This window comes from Xiphophorus maculatus, chromosome 20 (assembly GCF_002775205.1).
Source record: "Xiphophorus maculatus strain JP 163 A chromosome 20, X_maculatus-5.0-male, whole genome shotgun sequence".
NCBI classification, from domain to species: domain Eukaryota; kingdom Metazoa; phylum Chordata; class Actinopteri; order Cyprinodontiformes; family Poeciliidae; genus Xiphophorus; species Xiphophorus maculatus.
In genome coordinates, this window is record NC_036462.1 from 26319594 (window position 1) to 26342942 (window position 23349).

The following is a 23349-nucleotide window of genomic DNA, read 5'->3' on the forward strand; positions in this document are numbered from 1 at the left end:
ATTAGTTCATCAAGCAAATTAGCCTCAATGACAAAATGATTTTGCAGATTTGATTTATCAAAACGAATGGCGTCCAGTTTTCAAATTCTTTTGGGCTTTATTGAACAAACTTATCCTCTGTCATAAGAACAGAATTTGTGTCACTTTCTTTCAAAATGTTTGCTATATTAGGGTTAGTAAATTAGATAAAAGCTAATTTGGGTGCAGCAACGTCAGCTCTTCAGTGAAAGCCTCTGGATGGACTTGGTTCTACTTATTAGAAAAGCTTGGTCGTAAAAATACGGCTACTTTGTGTTGGCACTCAACAATCTCCGATACAAGAAAATTACGTCAGCAGTAGTTTGACCCAGTTTAAAGATAAAAAGAAATTTTACAGGAGAGTTAAAGGGGAGATGGATTCTTCAGCAAGGCAGTGAGTAGGAGAGTTTACCTTTGAAGATAAAATGGATCCCGGTGAAGAACAGCAGAAGGTTTATAGCCGTGTCATGATTGGAAACAGATCTGGACTCCTGTTGTCCAGAACAAACCGACGAAACATAAACCGAGTTTTAAACCAAATAGAGGAGCCTGAAGGAAGAGTCTTCTCTGAATACTAGCACCTGCATAGTTTATTCTCGTTCTAAAGCATCTCTCACAACATTGAAACAATTTGTGTTAGAGAATGGGAACACTTTAATGAACAAATGAGTTAATATATATATATATATATATATATATATATATATATATATATATATATATATATTAAACAATAAAAACAATTATCCTGTGCAATGTTTTATTCTACAGTTTATCCAGAGTTAAAAGCCATTGATCAAAACAAAAGAAAAAATAAACCTCAAAAAGAAAAAAAAGAGAAAAGAATAAAAATAAAATAATCACGAGTCCCTGGGTGAAGCTACTGAAGCCACAAACAGAATGAGTTTTCTTAAGCAAGAGGAATCCTTTAAGATATGAGAACCAGGCCATCTTGCTGATTAAATGGGCCAAGTAGAGCCAGAAAGCACCAACCAAAGACAGCCACGTAGCAAAACAGGGCCAGAGAACAGGAAGATGAGAAGTCCCCCCCCCAGCACCTCTGCAAACGCTCAACCATTCGCATTTTGTTCACCTCTGGCGAGGCAGTGGTGTGGCATGAAGTCAACAGTTAGTCAAAGTAGTGAGAGAGTGAGGCTGGTGACGACACACCACCGTCCTGCACACGTGGGCTCAATCTGTGCTGAGTTTCAAAATCAAGTCCATGTGAAAAGAAACTGGTTGTTTTGGGGGGGGGGGGTTGTTTTGTTTTTTCTTTTTACATATAATTTGTTCATTCATACTTTTCCATAGAGTTCTGTATAGGCTATATAAAAGGCTCTATCTGAATTTCACATAAAGCAAACAACCAATGCAGGTGTCGTTTTTCCAAAGTCTATTATTGTCTGTTAGACCACTGGGAAAGGGGGGCCTGTAGCTTTAAGTTCTCCTTTCCAAAAAAACAAAACAAAAAGCATTTTAACTTTGTGAGAAGATGACAGTCAGTCGAACTCCATTATCCGCTCTCAACTGTGATGACGGCCTCCATGCGAAGGTACGGACAGCAGATGGGTGAGTCTTTAGATCCTGAACGCAGTCACAAAAACACCTGGAGGGGTCGGATCAGAGGAGTCTGAGCCACAGGTGGCCACCGCCCCCCAGCGCCTCCGCCCGCCGGAGGGTCAATCTTCCAGCAGGTCCCTGTCCAGATCTATGAAGGGCTCGTCAATGTAACTCACAATGGCACAGCGAGAAGTTCTGTCAGAGCCCAGAAGTACTGACACCGTCTCCTTCCAGTAGCTGAACGGGATGCAGGAGCTCTGAGGGGGAGAAAGCACAGAATATTTACTTCTGTTTGTTCTACAGCCTTAAATAGGGAAAATATTTTGTTCATCTGGAATGGTTAAAACTAAAGTAGCTGCTGCTAAACATCAATCTTATGTTTATGCCAAACAGAGTCACTCTAAAATGGTTACTGATCATTTTCTGCCACTTGGGGGCAGCAGTAACATAGAAAAGTCCACAAGAGCTTAAGATTATTTTTTGATAATTATTATTATTATTATTATTATTATTATAGAAACATGTATAGAAGTAAATAAATAGCTCCTTTCAATTTTTACATCCAGCTCATCCTGGCAAAATTAGCATTTGGTCACAATCATGTAATTACTTTGACTTTTTCTAAACGTAACATTTTTATCACAGCATCAACACCTGGGTTGACCTGTAAGGGTGTCCAAACTTTTCAAACAGTGGGCCAGATTTAAATTCTGTATTCATTTAGTACAATTCTCATTCACCATCACGTTTCATTTTCTTGTATTCTGTATTTATAACTACAGAATATGAAAGAATAAATAAGTAAAAAACTAAACTAATATTGAAATAAAATGGCAAATTAAATATTGATCATCTAAAGATTATACTGTCTTACTATTCGTGTTACAATTTTTAGATGGAATATTTGGTTGGCACATTACTTACTTAAACCATTCATTTCTTTCAATATCTATTACCAATTTTGGCAGCATCAGGCTCCGTACCTCACTTTAGTACAGAAAATATGAAACAAAAAATCGACATTTCAGGTGTGGCATTCAGTTTGTTCTCACTTACTGCTGCTAGACTCTGATGGACGTTAATATAGTTAGCTCTAAAATCAACGTGACACTTTGTCAACTGTACAATACAGCAGAGGGCTAAAAATACCAACTGTAAATTAATGTGGAAAAAGTTATTTAAAAAAGACCTGGATCTATTCCAAGGTGTTAGCTTAGTCCAATAAAAACATTTTTAATGATCGGTCTGCTGCATTACAACGTACTCATCATGCAATTTGCAAGATCAATTTAAAAAAAAAAAGATTATCCAGGTTGAATTGCATTTTGAGTGAAATGATCAACAAGTCAGATCAAAACAGAGAGAAAATGGAACCAAAGACTTCAGCAAAACCTGACTTCATCAGACTGCAGGTGTACATGTTGAGTCAGATCTATTTTTAGAGATGTGTAGCTGTACTGAAGAAACTACTGATGGAACTAAATATTTGTCACTGAAGAGCAAAGCGATATTGTGGAGTTCGGGATGTCAGTAAGGAGTGACTGAACACATCATGCAGCGTGTTAATTTACTGCAATTTATTTTTGTGTTGAAATAAAAAATATTATTTAAAGCAACTGAGTTTTTAACTATATGAATGGCATTGAAACCTAACTTAAGTAGAACAAGTAAATAAAAAAAAATCTACACACATTTGGACAAAACATTTATTAGCCTAAACTAGCAGGCTAGTTTAGACCACACAAAGATCTGACTTGTGAATGAGTTTCTGATGTCTTAAATTATTGGCACTAATGTCATGCTCTCTGTTCAACCTAAAGGCCCCATTTTAGTTTTGTTCAAATCCAATTATAAAAAAGAAAATGATTACCACTATTTACACTTGTAAATAGAAAAAGAGCATGTTGTGTTTGTCCATTTCGTCCTAAGTTTAGACTTATGAATTCAGTGTTGCAACCGACATTAAACTTTTTAAAGCAATGTTTTTCAGTATCTGGCTGCTGACAGGCTGCTAAAATCAAACCGAATTGTGTAAAATTGCACTTAAATTTTCCTTTCGGTTTGTAGCTCAAATCTGCTTATGAAGTCACTTAAACTCATTTTTGACAATCAAACCTAAATCTGCTATGTCAGGAAATCCAAAATAATAATTTGTCATAAACCTGACTAATTATGATTCCACCGATGTTCTTCTGGTGTGACACTAGAAGTATTTGTTGTAGTCTGGCCCGTCACAAAAACTAATGTTTCTGGACGATTAATTGTCTCAGGAGTTATCGTGATAAACGATAATATTGTTCTGAGACAATTTGCCAGTAAATTGATGACAATAATGCAAGAATATATTCTGAAAGATCAATAAACTTGAAATTCTAATGAACATTTAACACTGGAAGACATTTTAAATATCCAAAATAAATCAACAAAACAACAGAAACAACTAGTGAAATGAATTATGAACTCTAGAAATAAAATTATCCTTCAAAAAAAAAGGTTTAGTTGAGACCAAAACTTCAGATTGAACACTTTTATCATTCATTTTTTAATAGAAAGAAAAAATAAATAAATTATAAAATTGGAAATTAATGAGTTTGTCTTAATTTATCATGCAATTAATTGATTTATTGATTACTGTGCCAGGTTGTATTGTGTTTTCTTTGTGCACTTGTGTTTGTAGACGTGTCACTCTAAGCCAGCCTGCTAGAAAGCAACTTTTCAGACTGACTATTGCACAACTGGTCTGTTTGAGCACTTTTGGCTGATTTATCAAACAGCTGGAAACCACAGGAAGCTCTCAATGAGTAAAAGTACGAGCATCAGGTTGGTTTGCTCAAAATGGAAAACTGAACCAGAGTTTCCACTGACTCTATAAACTCCTTTTTCTTGCTGTGTTAAGCTTTTGGTTAAGACTGTTGGTAATGAATTTCAGGGCCCAGATTTTAACCAACAAGCCTGCATTTCCATTTCGGGATTATTTTTGAATGGTTGACAAATAATACAAAAAACACCAACCGATCTTGATGCGACATGGAAAAAGTAAATTTACGCTAACAACTCATAGTTTAACTGCGTTCAGGGACTCACGTTCTCCAGACATGTGCTATCCTTGTCCTTGTTGAGGTAGTGCCGTTGCCAGAAGCGCAGCAGGTTGTGGAAGTTGTTCAGCAGGCACCCGGGGTATTTCTCCATGTGCTCCTTCTCCCGCAGGGCGTTGAGATAGAAGGGCAGCTTCGCCTTTCGTCTGGCCAACATCAAGATCACCAAGCTGGTATTTAAACAGCTCACATTCTCCTGCAGAAAGGAAGAGAGGCGAGGCGGGGGTCACATGACTCGGTGTCCAGCAGGTTCGCCTGTTTCTGGACGAACACACCGCAGCGAAAGCAAACCCCCACCTGCGTAAGTGTTTGTACGTTGATGATGTTGATGAGTCGGAAGAGGAAGGACAATCTGTTTTCAACTCTGGCAACGTAGGACAGCAGGCAGCACTCAGAAAGCACCTCCATAACTGAGGACAGAAAAATCACTGATTTTTTTTTTTTACTCAAATAAAGCTACTAACTATTTTTATATAACAGAATCATACCAGGGTGGAAAAATGTGGCCTTCCTTAAAGGCTTGTTTTACCTTTGACATCTTCGGTCTGGCTTTCAAAGCGGTCCAGTGAGAGGACGATGCAGCGCACCAGCATGTTGGAGTCCACCAAGGAGCTGTTGATCTGAGTCAGGAAGGCCTGAAACTAAAACAGTTTGAGGTTTAATCAGCTATGACGTCACGTTTACTGATCAATCAAAACGAAGCAGAGGAGTGACACTAAACGCAAAGAGAGAATAAAAGTACTGCGGCTTTAGCTGTGACATTTTGTTGGGTAAAAACAACAAACAGGAAATCATTTCTTAAAACCAAACAAGTACATTTCTGATTCAATTTAAGCACTAAATGCTAAATCAACAGCTACAGTGGCCATGCAGCAAAGAAAGCCAGAATTATTTAAATTTCTGTTCACATAAAATGGTTTCTATTGCAAATTTTCCTGAATTATATTTATGCCTTGCCAATTCCAAATTTAACTCAAATATTACCTAAATTGTATCAACAACCACAATAAAGAGAAACATTTTATTTTTCTTTTAGTGTTTATTATACAACACAAATTACTGAAAATTATTTCGTTGTTTCTGTAAAGTGCTTCAAAATTAGTCTATTTAAAATATTTTTGTAAAAAGACAAAAGAATCCAAATGTGTAGAATTTCATTTATAAAGAGCATTTAGGAAAATAATGACGGTGCTACATTATAATGAGAACTATAATGTTCCAATCACAGATGCACTAAGACGTGCATGGCAGTCCATTTTTTGTGGTTTTTGATAGGACTTGTTGATACTTCAGTGGTAAAAGGTTTTCTTTGCGGCTCCAGTTGATTTGCTAAAGATAAAAAGTCAAAAAGACTCACTCTACTCCTTCATAAACAAAGTGTCATCCTTGAATTTTTTTTTATGGTAAATGCCACACAAATGTACCAAGGTCTCTCCCTCAACACAGTCGGCCACATCAGAGAGTGAGCTACAGTTTCTCTGTTACTATGGTGACCTGTGTAATGGCTGATTAGTAGAAGAATAGAGAGGTCACACACACAAATCAAAAAATATATCAACAGATGTTGTCGCACTCTTTGTACTCTTTCAGATTATGCGTATGTTCTAACATTTTCATATCGGAGTGTTTTCATACCTTCTCTGGAGTGTTGACATATTTGTTGAACCTTTTAAAAGCATCAATGTTGAACTTCATGAGCTCCCCCAGCAGATCAAAGTAGCTCTGGAGGACGTCTCGAGACGTACAGCCGCTGTCTATGATGCAGAGCAGGATGTGCTGTTGGAGGATTGAAATAAAAAACGAGCAGCGACTCGTTAAAATGACCAAAGTTTAAAAAACGTTGTTTTTTTGTGTTGTTTTTTTAACATGAGTGTATTCCTGCGGGACAAACATGTTCTACCTCTAGGAGCCCTCGCTTTAGGAGGAACATTTGGTCTGCATAAGATGTTGCTCCTCTGAGAAAACTTTCCACTGCCCTCGCCTGCCAGAACCTAAACAAACAGGAAAAACAACACGGTTTAGTTCAACGTGCTTTCTGGAATAGAATTACAGTGACAATAATATATAATCTGTACCTAAAGGATGAGTCGGGAGGTTCCCTCTTCATGACGGTGAGGAGACGCGTGAGGAGACCCTTCTTTCCGTCACAAACTAAGCTTCTGTCTGTGTTGACTAGAGCTTCCACCTCTGGGATGTTAGCTTTCATGGAAATGGCACTCAGTTCGTTCAGCTCCTGGTTGTTGAGCAAGAGGTACTTGTTCCTGAAAGACGGACAGCAGATTCTAAAAAACAAGACACCAAAACGCTAAACATCAGCACAAAAGCAGGAGAATTTCAGGACACGTACTCATGGTGATCGCTGAAACTCTGGAGTAGCCGCAGGAATTGGATTTTAAAGGATATCTCCTGCACAACAACAAGGAACATTCTTTTTTGGGGGGTTTTTTTGGACAGGTGATATAAATGTTCACATTCTCTGAAGATTTGCACTTATAAGTGAAAGCAGAAGGTGAAGAGGTTCATACTGGGCTGCAGTCGCAGTTCTCATTCTGGCCGTGCACCACGTGATTGGACGCGGTGTATTTCCTCCAGATGAGCTTGTCGAACAGGTTGTTGAGCCCCGGGATGAGACGGAAATCGGCCAGCATCTTGTGGACCTACGAAAACGACAAGGAGGAATGAGACGAGGCTCGGCCGCGGCGAGGAGCGGGACATGTTTGACTCCGGACGGCGGAGCGGTACCTGGTTCCTCTGTCGGCCCATCAGGAGGACGCAGAGCACGTACAGAACCTCCACCTTGTACATGATCTCGTGGACGGTCTTCATGGACTGGGGCAGCCTGTGTCTCAGAGGGCTGGTGGCCAGAGGACTCTCGTCTGATGACTCTGAAGAGGAAAACAAGTTGAAATTCAGACCATCTGAGACTCTATACACTGTCACTGTCTCTCTGTCACAGTGAAAGGGACACTTTCCACAGAATATAGTGAAAGTGGACATATGTTAAATCTGTTAGGTCTGATTTTCTATAGGCTGGTGCAGTGACATGAAAAGTGATGTCATTATAATCTGGCTAAACCAAGTTCTTGTTTTGTTTTTATTTGGGGATGTGGGGAGGAAATAAAAAGTTTAGAAAATATGAAAATATCAATAAAGCTTAAAAAAAAAAGTGTAACTTTAACAGCAACTTTTTGAAAAAGGTGCCACAAAATTAGAAATAATCACAAGAAAAACATTCTAGAGGGACTGAACTGAAGCTGTAAAACAAAATAGTAGATGGGGTAAAATAATAAGTAAAGAAAATCCAGATTTTCCCAAAAATGTCCAAAATCTCACCTGTGCTGCTCTGCTCAGCCTCCTCGGTGGCCATCTGCATGAGCGCGTCAAGCACCAGTGCGTTGTCCAGCCAGGTGTACCAGTCCTCCAGCTCCTGCAGGAAGTTTGCTCCTGTGGCTTCAGACACTTTTCTAGTGGCTAACTTACACAGCCGCTCAATGAAGCCCGGGATGTTCAGTAGAGTCACTGTGAAACAAACACAGAGATCAGGAACCAATCAGTTTGTTTATTTTTCCCAGACCAATCTGATATCTGTACATAAAACCCAACCTACCCTGGTTGACCTCAGCGCGAGATGGGCAGGCGTTGCGCTTCTGCTGAGCGTTTTTGGCCAGTAGCGTGTGCTTGTCGTCGTTCCCTATATCTGGTTCTGAGATGGTGACGGACAGGATGCGGCAGAAATTGGCCAGCTGCTGCTGGTCGAAGCTTTGGACAAGACCTGAGAGGTTGGGGATTCCTTCCAACTGAATCATCTCCTTAAAACAGACGTGTTGCCGTCAAATTCACACGGAGCGCATTTTACTGGATAACATCCCACATTTACTGACAGAGATCAGGCTGGGGAGATCAACATCTGGAGTTTTTTGCTGATTCATGGTGTTTCATCGTTTTGGTCAACTGAACCAGAGACTCATTGCCAGAAACCGTCACGGAGCATGGAGGACATTTTCATTGCTTCAGTGAGGCCAACAATTTAGTGTTACCACTTTAGATTATTATGCAAGCTGACCAATGATTGTTCTGGTTTCCATCTAACAGTATAAAGACACAACAAAAATTATTCAATAGAACTATTCTCACAATTTCCACTTCTTCAAAAACTAGATTCAAAAACTTTCTATTTTTTCCCTCCAAAGCCATTTGTTTGTATCAGGATATAAAACGCAAAAAATATTACAAGATTAATGGTTTATAATAAAGTGATTTAAACATATTGTTGCAAATTAATTGATACCCAAGCATGAAAAAACATTTTTACTACGTTTTAATCTTAAAAATTAATCATGGTCTTAAAAAAATAATATTGCACTTCTTTATAATCTTTTTAGGCATCTACACTGGGACTTGATTGCATATTCTCAATTCACAACAGAACTCAGTTTGCTAAATATTTTAATCCTGACATCATAATACAGAATATAGTAAAGGTTACAATGCCAGTCATTTATAGGTCTAGTCAAATCCCTGAGTTCCAGTTGTTTTCAGGGCTAAGCGGTTGCTGAATACAATCTAAACGATGTTCGTGTGGCTAAACCACATTGTTCCAGAAAAAGTACGTGTTTACATTAGACAGAGTGCAACTAGAAATACAGAGAACGTGTTTAAAGAGTTATTTTAAAAAATGTGGTTGATGACATGTTTCTCTGCTTGGTGAGAAGAAAATGATTTTATCAATCTCTGAAATAAGAATTTAACAAAAATCCTGCATTTTAACTTGATGCCAAATAATGCAGGTTTATAAAAGCAAAAATATAAGCTTACTGGAGAAAATAAAAAATGTAAAGCCTGTCCTTTTCCTTGTATGATCACTACATATGACGTATTATAACATGAGAAGAAAACAAATAATTAATCCCTCAGCCCTGGTGCTTCCAGAGTCCCACGAACCAACATCTGCAGGTTCAACATGAGAGCACTGCTCACCTTTTTCACTCCAAGAATGTCTTCAATGAGTGTCGCCGTCTGCAGAAACGTCTTCTTGTTTGTCATCAGAGTGAAGAGAAACAGAACAAAGTCGTCCCTGGCTGCCAGGCTCTTTGTCACTCCCTCCGTCTGCAGTCAGAAACGAAACAACTTCACTACAAATGACTTGTCAGAAACAAAACATTCTTTGAAATAAATGGCATGAAAGCTTGAAGCACCTCTGCTTTTATCTTACATTAATAAAATGTAATTGAACACTTACACATATACAACAGTTGTAGAGAACACTAAGGCAGTCTTTGACGAGCTCATCATTCACTGTAAAAATAAAGGAACAGATGTTAGCAGAAATTGAATTGATAAAAGAGAAAAAAATTAGAAAGATGCCATTTTGATGTTATTCTTACTCACTTTTGGGTTTCTTCTTCTGCATAGTTAGTGTGGGTCTCATTAAGATTTCCACAAGCAGCTGCCAAAGAAACAGAAGTAAATTACAGCTTTCATTCAAAAAAGTAAATAAATAAAAGAAAAAAATTGAAGAAATTCTCAAACTTACATCAACTCCACCAAACAGATCAAAGGTGTAGGTGTTGGGGAAGGTGGATTCCTGAGCGGTCTTCCTGTCTTCTGTGACGAAAGACATGGCCTCCACCGAGAGCTGTGATGATAAGCTCTAGAAAAGGAGGGAAAAAAAAGAAAGTGCTAATTAGCATAAAATCTCTAAGCACCAGGTTGGAATCACTGAAAAGGCTGCAACTCCACCATGACAGTGAGCTGCGTACCTTGAGATAGCTGTGAGCGTGGGAGAGGTCGCTGTTGGGGTGGCTGCTCTCGTGGAGCTTCTGGAGCAGGTCAGGGATGCCATGCCACTTAGCAGGTTTATCTCTCTCCTGAAGCAAGCCTCCAGGGAGCTGCAACGTACCAGAGAGGCTGGTCAATAAGACACATGCAGACCCACACAGACAAAACATTTCAAAACAAATGACATGCTGCAAGTTAAACTACTTTCAGTCATGCTATTCAAACTGTGTATAAAGTATGTAAGCACTAAGAATAAAGACTTTAGCTGCAGCAGAGAAAATGAAGGGAAAAAACTAAATCCTCGAAAATGTAAAAGTATCTGACACAGTTTGATGTTTGTCTGCCATGTGGTAGCAAGTGTGTGTTGCATTTAATGAGGTTTCCAGCAGAAAACTGGCTGCTTGTTTCAGAATGCATCACTTTGAACTGGGGGAGTTATTGTTGACATGGTACATTTTGGTTATTGATGATAAATTAAAATTTAAAAAAAAAAACAAGACTTACAATATGATCTGAAATGTTATTTTTGCTTTTATCCTCCACTGTTTAGTATTTTTTTAGTTAACTGTATATCATATTCACATTTATTGATATTTATTGAAGTTCATGTGGAACAAAAAGTAATATAATATAGTAATACTAAACATTGTGATGAAATTGTAAGTTCGTATCACTCACCCCGACATTGAACGTCAATAAAAGACAATTAATCAGATTAATCGTCTTTGAATCACTTAATAAAATAATCGCCAACTGGTTCAATTAGCTGGAAAATACAGCTTCAATAAAAGGCCATTTGCTGAAAGAACAGCACAATCAGTCCAGTAATTATTCAAAAATGCACAATAAATTTATACTTTTGCACTCAAGACAAAAAAAACAAACAAAAAAGAAACACTGGTCTACAAATTTACTTTATCCAGGACAAAAAAGCGTTTACTAAGAACCTGTTTCTACCCAATTATTGATCTGTTAATCCAAAAAAATAGTAAACTGATTGATGTTAAGTTGAGCAGAAAGGGCTGAGCTTCTCACATTTCGATGTTTGTATCTTTTTTTTAGCTGCAGTTGTATCCTTTGATACAGACGATCGGTCCATATTAGGCAATTAAATATTTTGTCAAAAAGTTTCTCATTTTAAAAAAGGAATTCATCATTTATTTATTTGCATCTTTTAATCTAGATAATATTGTTTGAAAATGGTTCAAGTGGTTAAATGAAGTTTTTGTGGAACATACAAAAGTTTTTATCCGATTAATCGTCAGAATAATTGATAGAGCAAACGATGACTAATCGTTAGTTGCAGCCCTAGTGGACGGCAAAGTGTAAGAGAGAGAACCAGAGATCAGTTATATTTGGCAGAGGAAGCCGTCATGTGACGTTTATTGTTAAAATCTCTTCAAATGACTTTGAAGTTTAGAGGATGACTGCAGAAACCTGATTTAGACTGTGGAAAGTTGTAAAGACTTAGTCAGGAAATAATCACATTTTATTCTCTTACTTATTTGAAGGGACCAGACACTGAAAACAAATCTTCTAGGTTCAAGAACTGGATATCTTTGTAAGCAGTTGTGAGCGAGCCCCAGGTTTTTCTGTTACCGTTTTAATCTGGAATCTGCATCTGTTTACCTGCTGACTTTTACAAACTTTAGACACACTGAGGTCAGGACCAGAGTGAACAGTCGGGAGCAGCGGCTCGCTTGTGCGTAAATGCACAGAGGAGGTGAAGGTTTTCTAAATTAAACCACATTTTTCCACTCGGTGATCAGTGGGAATTTAATCAAGCTCACAAAGGAGCAACACCAAAATCTGGAAACAAACTCGCTGCTTCAAATATTGAAAGCTCTTCATGCTGGAGATAATTTTTTGGACAGCAGGACTTTTCTTCAGCCATAGTGTTAAAGGCCAAATCAGTATTCTGTCTCCATGTGGCCACTTGTCCTTATTGTGCACGTTTACCAACTCAGTTAAATACTGCATGTCAACGTTGTTTTCACCTGTTCACAGCAACAATAAAAATTGAAACTACCCTCTACAAATCCATCTGTGGACAAACCCAACGTATAAACAGTCATGTGCTGATATGACGTAAACAGCATTGAAATGCGTACCATCAAAACCACAATCATCATCATATATTTTTATGACTAATTACAAAAAAGCAGCTAAAAATGCTTTAATGCACAAATGTACACAACATATTTTATTCAGAAAGATAAATTCCTTCAATTAAACACCAAATAAAGCATTTTATTGTTTACATTACTGACACAAAAATTAAAGGGAACCTTTACCAGTGTGTTCAAAATGTGACTCTTTCAGTTCAATAGAGAATTAAGAATTTTGATTTATTGTTTTATTGAAATAGTAGCTATTCAATATTTACAGTATTCTAGTCTAAAATATTAGTCTCTCCCCTTTGTTTTTCCTCCCCACTTTCTTTCATTAGTATGAGATTGCAATTAATTTGTAATTATTGTGAAGGGGCAGGTTTTTATAAGGTTTTTCTTCTTCCTGCTCCTTTTCACTCATGTAGATGAAGTGTTACAAGACAGTGTTTTTGGACATTGGTGATGGAATGTGTTTTGTTGAGTGAATAAACCGATTGACTTATCGATTAGTATTTGACATTTAGGATGTCGTATAGTTCAAATTTTATATCTAAAGTGCAACTAACCCCCAAATAAAATGTTTATTGCTGATAAACCGAATATATTATTTAGAGTTCTAGCTCTTTTTTTTTTTTGAAAATTTAATTTTTGTGTAAATTTGTTTAGTTCTGCTATATTCTACGTCTATATAACAACATGCTTTTGTACCAACTCTCCCTGCCGACTGCTTCCAGAGTAATGCAGAATTTTCCTGACTGGAAAATCGTGGGTAAAACTAAATTACCTGATCCTACCTGTTTTCGTTCCCTAATACAGCCAAAGCTGTTCATTACAACACCCTCCACCATGATGTAGCTTTGCAGTTTTGGCTGCTTCATGCTTATGTTTTTTAGAATATGAAATTATTAAAACCATCTCTGAAATCTTGCAAAGATTCATGTTTAACATATTTAGAATAGATATTTCATAGTTTTACCATTTCAGAAATTACTGTAGATTTAACAAATTGTGTCAAAGTAGTCCATAATGAAATTTTTAAGAGATGATGCAAATATCTCACGGGATACTTTTAAAACTTATCACTATATTCAGTAGAAACCTTTTTGCAATTCTAATAGAGATATATATACATATATTTAGATTTGTCGCGTCAAATTAGCTCCCAATTCAATTCTGACAGTTGAGAGGCTAACGCAGTTACCAGGACAATCGAAACCGTTCGTGCTAACCAACTCAACACATGAGCTCTTCATTTGTTGAAGAATACATTTTTACAATAATACATTTTTGTCAACTTGTGAAAACCAAAATAAGCGTGTCAGCCAGCCCAGGCAGCTGCTCTGCACTATCCATTTATGGAAACGGTAGTTATTGTGGTTTCTGCGTGGTTACGTAATCACCTGAGCTGTTGTACTGCCTTAGCTAACCAGCTGTCGTTAGCCCGTTGGCTAACATTAGCAGCTACAACTACCGTCAGTAACGAATTGAAAATCATATATTAAATAAAGCGGAGCTTCTTTTTTTTAGCAACAATTGGATCTTGCAGTACAAAACAAGGATTAATCTAAACAGCTTGACTTATTAGATGATATCGCATTACCGTAGCCCTAGATGCTAAGCTAACGTGGAGCTAACAACAAAAGATGCATTTCATGCGGAGCTTCCATTTGCACTGGTATGAATATTTGCCCAACTACAAGCGATAAAATTCCATTCCAATGCAAGTCATATTTATTATTTTTACCTCTAAATTTACTCTGAAACGTTCTGCCTAATTGGCAAAATACACTCGGACAGGAACGGGAACCTCCCCAACTAACTCTCCGGGATAACGTCTTCATTTTCAGGCTCGACTCCAAGCGCGAGTCCCCGGTCTCACTCGTCTAACTTTCGAAAGCGTTCACAATCGATACAGGCGTCGTTTCTCTTACCTGTGTTCCTCGGTTGAAACCTTTCCCGGTTATTTTACTAGACGTTAACTTTGTGACTATATTACTGTTACAATTTCTTCGTTTTCTTCCACTACTAGAGAACTCAGACCCCAGAAGCGTCGCCATTATTTCTTCTTCCTGAACCCAACTGTTTGGGCAGGAAGTGGAAAGCTTCAATAAAATTGAAAAATGAGGAGTGGCGCGCCATCTGGTGGTAGCGAAACTGACACTGCACGTTTAGTCTCACATCAGTGTATTTTCGTCACAGAATTTGCTTTGTTCAGTAAAGTGCTAATTCAATTAAATTATTAAATACTTTATTGATCCCAAAGCGAACTTAAATATAAATAAAAAATTTAAATTAAATCATATCAGTGGCCCCACAAATTTTTCAGCTTTTAAACCTCAAAATAAGTAATAAAAGATAGAATAACAAAGGTTAAAAAATACTCAAAAATTTGTCTTTAAACAAATTGGGAAAGCCCAGATGATGTGATGCTTCATAAGTTTATGATAGGTTAATTCACCACATTTGAATATGGTGACACTGTGGATGTATTTTGAAGAATCTCATAAGCAACATGGGAAACACTCAAATTAAACAGATCATAGGTGTACATTTTAGCAACGATGACCAAGATTAGCTTTGGAGGAAAAAGAGCCAAGCTTGCAAGCCTGAGAACATAATTCATGCTGTGTGGGTGTTTTGCTGCATGAGAAACTACTGGTAAGAGAAGAAACAATACATATAACAATACATATAAACGCAACATTTGCCACACAGTTGGCGCTTGGGAACAAATGGATCTTCTAGAAGACAAGGTCTATCGGAAAGTCACCACATTAAAAACAAAAGGCTGAAAAGCAACAAAGTCAATGTTTTGGTGGGGTCATCACAAAATCCTGTTCTCAGTACCATAAAAACATGCAGGCAGAGCTGAACAAGCTTATTGTTTCACCAATTATGTCAGGAAGAATGGGAAAAAAATTGAACAAACTGTTGTGAAAACCTTGAAATACTTCATCCAAGCCACCAAATATTAAGGAAATGTTTACAAGTTCTGAATTTAAAAAAGTAGCAATAATATTATTCTATAACTGCTCTACTATTAGTAATAGAAAGCCAAAACAAACAATCTGTTTGTTGTGATTAAATTAACGTGACTGTAATGAAAAAAATTGACTGCATAATTAAACGTTTTTGTAATTCATCCTTTTAGCATTGTGTATGTTAAAAATAAGAATCTGTCGAAAGTAATCTGATTATTTAAAAAATGTTAATATACTTTGAAGATACAGACCTATTTTATTAAATCCACAGTTGTGAGTTGTGTAGTGAAATAAAATATTGGAACTCAAACATTAAATGTGGTGTTCAGTGTCAGCGCCTAAACTTTTTAATTTATGCAGTAATATTTGTGAAGATGGATTTTATTTGCCAATGAGAGACAAAGTGAATTTTTTTTATTGCTCGTGCATCCATTCTTCTACGTTGTTGTCTTCGTTTCTCTCCTTTTTTTTTTTACAGACTTCACTGATGTTTTACGGCCTATGATTTTTTTTTTTTGTGCTGGACTTTTGTGTACTTTTACTTTCAAATTTGCTTGAATTTGAATTGGTGAAGCAAATATCAATGCATATGATGTAATATAATGAGCAAAATAACATTGAACAGGGAAATTATCATTTTTGTTCTTAACTTCTAGAAGCAGTGGCGAAGCTAGAAAATGTTCATGGGGGTGACGGGCTGGGACCGTTACTCACTCAGGGAGGCCAACAACTGATTGGCGCCAGAGCCGCAACGGAGCACAACATCTATATTTTCAAAATAATTCACTAAAGACAGAAAATATTTTCTTGAAGGTCTTACTATATTAATAAACATAGGAGTTTATTGGTTTCATCACTGCTGCCACCACCTGTTTTGGAGGGGAACTGCTTGTTGCTCTGCTCATGAGCGACTTACCTGAATTAACCAATCACTTCACAGGAATGGCAGCAGAGGTGGCCAATGGTTGCCATGGCCACACCCTGGCTCTGCCCCTCTGAGGACTCATATTTACTGACTTGTCAGTCCCCAAACCCAACCTTTGGAACCCTTAAACTAAATCATATGAAATTTTTAAAAAAAGCTCTACACTCTTGTAAATATGTGGTTTTTATTGGTGTAAATTATTTATTGTTAGCGTATAGATTATATTAGTTTCACATAACAAGACAACAGCGACAACATTCAGATACAATCACATTGCTGTAACAGACAATATTAAATTAAAATCTTCATAAATTAGGTGAAACATTCATCGCCTCTTCGCAGCTGACATCCTCTGCCTCTGTGCTTCGTCCGCCTGGCACTAAAAATGGCCGACAGTTTGACTCGTCTCTGAGCAGTGTAGTGCCTCTGCCTCGCTTCTGTTCCGGGACTAATCCTCAGAGACGGCGTTTGGGCGCGCAGAGGACCATCTTCAGGGGTTTGCTCAAGCTTGCAGCAGCCCCAGAGCAGTAATTCCCTTCACTTTTTTTGTTGGACTTCATTTTTTTGTTGACTTTTTTCCCCCCAAACTGACCACACAGGCTTCCCTTCACGTGTCCCAGCTGTGATCTTTGCACTCTGTTAACTGGAGGTAGGAGCTGATGGCCTCCCTCAGCCCGTCGCTCACCAGAGAGTTGTCCGACTCGGTTCTCTTCCTCCCGAGGACCACGGACCTTTTAAATGGAACATAACAGGAAAACGGTTTAGGGGTTTGAATCGCTTCGGTTTTGCTTGACGAGAAAGAAAAAAAAAAGGCCGCAGAACAATTATCACAAATAAAGTAGAACTTCACAGAGTCACACATCTGAACCCAGCGCAGGAAACTTTCTTCAGACCGAACATGGCGGTGAAGCATACAAATAGCAACGAGTCAATACAACCGCAGCCTTATCTACCCCGTTGATCATGTTTTCAAACTCCTCTGCATCGGTTCGCGTAGCTCTAAATCATGCAGTACTGTCGGACTGAACCAGGGTTGTAATAGTTCTGTTTCTCATTATAGTTTCGTTTTATGTCGTTGCGACTTTTTGCTTGTCTAATTTAGTTGGATTTAGTGTGTGTTTGCGAGTCTTTATTGGTTATTATTAGTTAAATGTTGCCTAGTTTTAGTTTAGTTTTTATTAGTCATGGTTTAAAAAATAATGGATTCAATTATTGCTGAGCAACCGTCTGAATTTGCCACCAGCTGATGTAAACTGTCTGTGTGTGTGTGTGTGTGTGTGTGTGTGTGTGTGTGTGTGTAATCAATTTCTCACCAGTTCGAAAGGCTAAGAAATAGATTCATAAACACAAAAACGAAGAATATTATACTTATAATTTCAGTATGTTTTAGTTTTATAAATGCACAACATGGGTCCAGTTTCAGTTTTCGTTACTTTGTTGGTTTTAATGACCTTGGACTGAACCAATGCACTCTGAGGCAATGCCAGCAAAAACAGCCATCAGTTGATCCTCTCACCTGCTAATTTCCCTCCAGTTGATGGTCGGCCTTCTGACGGTGGTGGGAACCGGTCTGGGCTCATCCAACCCTTGGATGAAGCAAGGGACCGTCAGTCGACAGCACAGCCCGTCTGGAAGTTCTGTGGAAGGAAGAATCGCGCCGATGTCAGCCAGGTACATTTTGCTGCGATGACATGAGAAAACAGGGCGAGGACCTCAGCACAAACCTGAATAGTGTTCCACCAGGTAATGGAGGGAGGGGAATGTGAGACCTGGAGAAATGTAGACCCAGGAGTTTTCCAGCTGGGAGATGCGGTAGTGCTTCACGGGGTTCAGGTCTGAGGAGCCGGTCCTCCGCAGGACGGAGAGAGAATAGCTGTCTAAATGCAGAAAACACACACAGACGCAGCTGTTAAAATACACAGGTTTGGACTTTTGTACTGTTTTCCCTGGAGTTGAAATCCCTTTGTTGCACTTTTTAAATAAACGATCAAACACATAGATGAGTTGAGTGATAGAAAAAAACTGATGAATATTTAGATTCTGCCCCCAGAAGAGATTGTTACAATACCAGCAGGGCTGGTCAAAAGTTGAATGGAGCCCTGGGCAGAACTTTGGTTTTTGGCCCACTTCCTGTTTATTCATCAGCCATCATTGCACCAATAATATCTATTTTATATTGTCCACGCTCGATTGTTTCACATTCTGCTTTCATCACATCGTTACTACTTAGAAATCGCTCCGATTCTTTTCTTAAATAGGGATCTGTTAAAAAGTAATTCTCTTAATTGAAGAACGCAAGTTTCTAATCAGCGCGGGACTGACAGCAAACATTTCATAAAGGTTGATGAGAGTGTTATTTCCTTAACCAATAAATAGGTGTCATATTTAAATTGTGGTTTTGTAACATGCACAATTTTCAGCCTGAGTTATAAAATTTCTTGTGCTTTTTGGGCCTCAAGGCCATCAAGGAACTCTAAGTGCTTCTTTTTCTAGGATCATCTGGATCCCAGGAAAAGAATATGCAATATATACTGTAGAAAATGTAAAGATACTGATTTTAAAAATAAAATTTAAAAAAAAAGTTTGTTGTATTCAGTCCCCAAGTTGCTAATCTGGCTGCATTAGCGCTACTCCTATATGAGCTAAGCTGTTTATGTTTTCTCTGTCTTCAACAAAAAAAGCAAGTATTTCAGTTCCTTCATGTGTATGTCTGCATTTTATAAACTGCTGAGTTATTTCTTCAAGCAGAATGCTGGATTCATGGTGCTGGGACAGAAGTTGTGTAGTTTCAACTAGACGTTGTGAGTCAGTTAGTCGGGACAGAGAAAAACCAGAAAGAGCCGCCATTTTGAACTATTCAACAACCTGATGAGTCTACACTGAAACTCTCCCACAGGATGAAATGAGAAATGAACAGATAGTAAAATGATGCGATAAATTATGTTAATGTCAGTGGGTACTGACTAGCTTACATTCACCAGTTTAAACATTAATTAGCCTTTCAGTTTTTAAGCGGTTAGCGCAAGCTAGTGCTAGCTGTGTTCAATATTCACACTTTCACCAAAGAATTAGTCATCAAGTTAATGTAGCTAGATAAAAGGCTAAACTTGTTTCTACTTTCAAGTTTTCTCACAAACGTGGTTCAACATAAGGATCCAAGAATTTTAAACATTTCCATTCTGAGAGTTCATTTTAGGATCTAAATTCAACTTTCTCGATAAGTAAACACAAATTTAAACTAAAACAAATCCTACACAGTATTCCATTTACATAAAGGCCACTCTATGGCAGGCTGAACATTATTTAATGTAACTCATATTCAGTGTACTGGGTCAACCCTGCATGTTAACCCAACTCAGGTCTGAATCTATTTGTCTCAGTGTCCGACTAGCAAAATAACCGTAACAGAGCTGTTTATGGCCTCAAACTCGTTAAAGTTGTACTTTCAAATTAAATACATCACAGCAGAGGCTATTACATTGAATTAAATGTGTTTATTATACAATTTACTATTTAAAAAAACAACAAAAAAACTCTAACCTCTGTTTGTCTCTGATTCGCGGATCAAAAAGGCTCCAGTCTGGTTGCTGGGATGTTTAAGGAGTTCCTCTGCTTTATACCTGCTGATCCCCGTGTACAGCCACCTGTCACAAAAAAAAACAAAAAACAAAAGTATTACCCACATATTCAACAAGATGAGACTACATTGCAACATTTGGTTAATGTTTTCAGGTCTGGAAAATCCACTGGAACACTATGACAGAAGATTGACCCCCCCAGGAGGAGGAGGAGTGAAACTGTTGGAGGCTGTTTGTGTCACCAGAGAGAGCAGACATCTTGTTCCAAACGTCTTTCTCCACCGAGGTGCAGTTCACCTACACAGAACCTCCTCTCACGGAACTCCCCTCTTCTCTTCACGTTCCCTCTGCTTTCTCACACGTACGGCTATTAAGTCTTAACGTCACTCACTTGTCTGTCACCATCGTCGTGTAGTTGGTGGGAACGTAGCTCTCGCGCCCGGTGGTCGTGGACCTCACCATCACGAAATCGCCGTCGCTGTGACGTGAGAGAACAGACGTCTGTCACTAATCTGCCGTCAAGCACAGATCGGATGATGTTTGGAGTTACACTTACTCTGACACTATGGTCAGCCTTTCCCCCATGTGCATGGTCAGTTCTGTGCGCTCAAACGCTGGGTAGTCGTACAAAGAGACGATCACACTTTCCTGTTGTCCTGCAAGAGACGAGATACGTCGATGTTTTCCTTTATTTATTTAATTTATTTACTTTTTTTTGTCCTCCTGCATGTTTCGGGAGTGGAGCTTACTTGGCGTCGCAGATCCGGGCTGATTTCTGAGGACCGTCTGGTTGCACTGACATCTGGTGTAGCAGGTGCCCATCCTCTAACTGGTTTGGGAATTTGTGAGAACAAGTAGAAGAAGTAGAAGTAGAAGAAGATCAAATAGAAGTAGAAGAACAAAGAGAAGAAGAGGTAGAAGTAGAAGAAGAAGTGGAGAACTTAGTGAGACATTCTGGGAAACATGGAGATTTAATTTTCCTCATCCTACTCATTATTGCTATGACTGTGCAGCAAATCGTGGCCACCTATAGGGACTCTACGTTTATTGTAAGCAGGCAACAGACACGAGGTGACAGGAAGGCGCCCGACCACAACAAGAAGCCCGGTGATATCCTGTGTTAAATTTCCATGCAGCATGTAAGCGAGGGAGCGAGCGAGGCTTTGATGCAACTCGAAGGCTAGAAAAGAGGAAGATTTTCCTCTTATGACACAAACTGCAAAATGCACTGAAGACAACGCATTTACTGTTCATCTATTTATCATGAGAGAATTCAATAATACATGTAATCTAAAAAAAGGGTAAAAGTCTCCAGTTAAATAGAACTTACCCAGTTTGTTTCTTGCTCCAGTAATTTATCAAGAGGACGCAGTGATATCCAAAGACAATGCTTGCAGATAAATCCTTATCTTCTGTAAGAAAATCCTTTCAATGCGAGTGACGCTGAGCTCTGCCTCTTCTTCTTCTTCTGCTGATGTGCGCTCTTGGAGGCAGCTGTGTTTTTGCAGCTGTTTCTAACGTGGGCTGACTGAAGAGAGAGGAGGTCTCCCGCCTCGCCTTTATGTACGGCTCCAGCTCCAGCTTCCTGTGACGTGCGACGCTCGAACATCTGACTCAGAGCGCCCTGCAGCGCTGCTCTCTATCCTGTGCAGATCTCTGAAACACACCGCATGTCTATGGAATGAGCCGCCCCGCCTGCGCAAGTGGTGTTTGCACTCGCAGTGCTATTGTGGTTTGATCTGGTGACATAATTTCAATGAGAAAAAGAAAAAAAATTCATTAGCAGTCGTTGGAATCCAAATGTGGCGGCCAGATTACATGATTCTCCGTCGGCCCACTGAAACCCAGCTGCTGATTAAATGGGAACGTTCTGATTAAAGAGCCAGAACCCTGCAGAATCACGTCGGGCTGCCAGCCTACGACTCCATGAAGTGATCATTTCTCATCAGTCTAAAGTTCACCATAATCCTGAGGTTATAGAAGCTTTAACTCTGAAATTCATATCGTATAGTGGAATGGTAAAGAATATTAAAACTTATTTGTAAAAAATATAGTAAAGTAAAAAAAAGCAAAAAAAAAAAAAAAAAATATATATATATATATATATGAAAAATTTTTTAAAAAATATATATATATCTTTTTTCATATATATGAAAATATATATATTTTTCATATATATTTATATGGAAAATATAGAAAATGTATGTATTTATATATACTTATATATATATAAATATAGTAATATACTATATTATATATATATATAATTTTTTTTATTGATTTTTTTCATAAATGTATCTAAAAAAAGAAGAAACTATTCTGAGATTGGATCGTCTAAAATATTTCCAGTAAGACTATTTGTGAAATAGAAAAGTAAAGAGGTGTAAAAATTTACCCTAACCTCTCTCCTGTAAAATAATAGATTTAAAAAGATATATTTTTTTTTTGGACATCTCTCAGTGATCCAGTTATCTGCTAGGGGAAATTATATTGAAATATTGACGCAACATATAACAACTTTTGTAAGAAATCTAAAGCATTGGCACAATAATGAATAAAAGCTTTTTGAAAGGTCCTGGAGGCTTTTATTTAGCACTAATGAGACAGGAAGTGGGAAGGTTTTATAGTAAGGGACCTAAATCTCACCCTGGATGGTTATGTGGAGGGATGACGGTTTCTGTATTTGGACTGCTCTGATGCCACACCATGCGTTGCTTGTAAAGCGAGGCGGCCTACAAACCTGACTCCATTACACCTGTTCTCCATATTACTACATATTAAACAAAGATGCAGGCCAAGTGGAAAGGTCACTGAAAAATTAAGAAGAAATTCACTGTGGCTGTGTTGTTTCTACTTGTGCATTATAAAGGCGAGGAAAAATATTACGATAACATTTTTGTTTGTGCCGGAAAAGGCATCTTCACTGGTACTGGGGGCGTGATAAAATCTTGAGGTTCTTAATCAGTTGCTCGGAGTTTTTATAAGAACCAAAACGACAGCAGTGAACGGAAGAAATAGAAGAACAGATCAGACTGGAGTTAATCACCAGAACAGCCTGTTAGCACAGATGGAAAGTTGGGTCATCACCATTAAAAATCTTCCATAGCAACAGAGCAACATTCATGGAACAGGTCAGATTTTCTAATGGCGGAGCTTAGAAAATCTGACATCATCAGATTCAAGTGCGATGCAGCAGAAGCAGTATTGTTCTGGCCGCCTCCGCAAACCGTTTTACGAAGGTTTCACCAGTACATTTTTCACTTTTTAAAAACCATTTGTAAAACCATTCTTAGTAAAATTTAA

The 23349-nt window shown here is 38.2% G+C and overlaps 2 protein-coding genes across 3 annotated transcripts; both read right to left on the bottom strand.

The window, feature by feature from the left end:
- Positions 1-764: 764 nt before the first annotated feature.
- On the bottom strand, positions 765-14638 carry trpc4ap (transient receptor potential cation channel subfamily C member 4 associated protein). 2 transcript variants are annotated; one of them, XM_023325319.1, is made up of 18 exons: positions 14494-14638; positions 10433-10561; positions 10207-10323; positions 10062-10119; positions 9913-9968; positions 9651-9779; positions 8281-8479; positions 8007-8192; positions 7416-7558; positions 7199-7330; positions 7021-7079; positions 6749-6934; positions 6574-6664; positions 6309-6449; positions 5203-5314; positions 4971-5083; positions 4663-4869; positions 765-1835 (listed from the first exon to the last, which is right to left on the bottom strand). In XM_023325319.1, the coding sequence occupies exons 1-18, from the start codon at positions 14617-14619 to the stop codon at positions 1698-1700; spliced, it is 2322 nt and encodes a 773-aa protein (XP_023181087.1). In that variant the 5' UTR covers positions 14620-14638; the 3' UTR covers positions 765-1697. The 2 variants fall into 2 exon arrangements, with proteins under 2 accessions (XP_023181087.1, XP_005800685.1); XM_005800628.2 differs by having other exon boundaries at positions 8281-8482.
- Positions 14639-16635: 1997 nt separating this feature from the next.
- On the bottom strand, positions 16636-21721 carry LOC102236890 (src-like-adapter 2). The gene is made up of 8 exons (XM_023324533.1): positions 21377-21721; positions 20796-20875; positions 20603-20702; positions 20438-20524; positions 20009-20112; positions 18193-18345; positions 17985-18105; positions 16636-17199 (listed from the first exon to the last, which is right to left on the bottom strand). Exons 2-8 carry the CDS (start codon positions 20866-20868, stop codon positions 17076-17078), a joined length of 762 nt encoding a protein of 253 aa, XP_023180301.1. The 5' UTR covers positions 20869-20875; positions 21377-21721; the 3' UTR covers positions 16636-17075.
- Positions 21722-23349: the final 1628 nt, after the last annotated feature.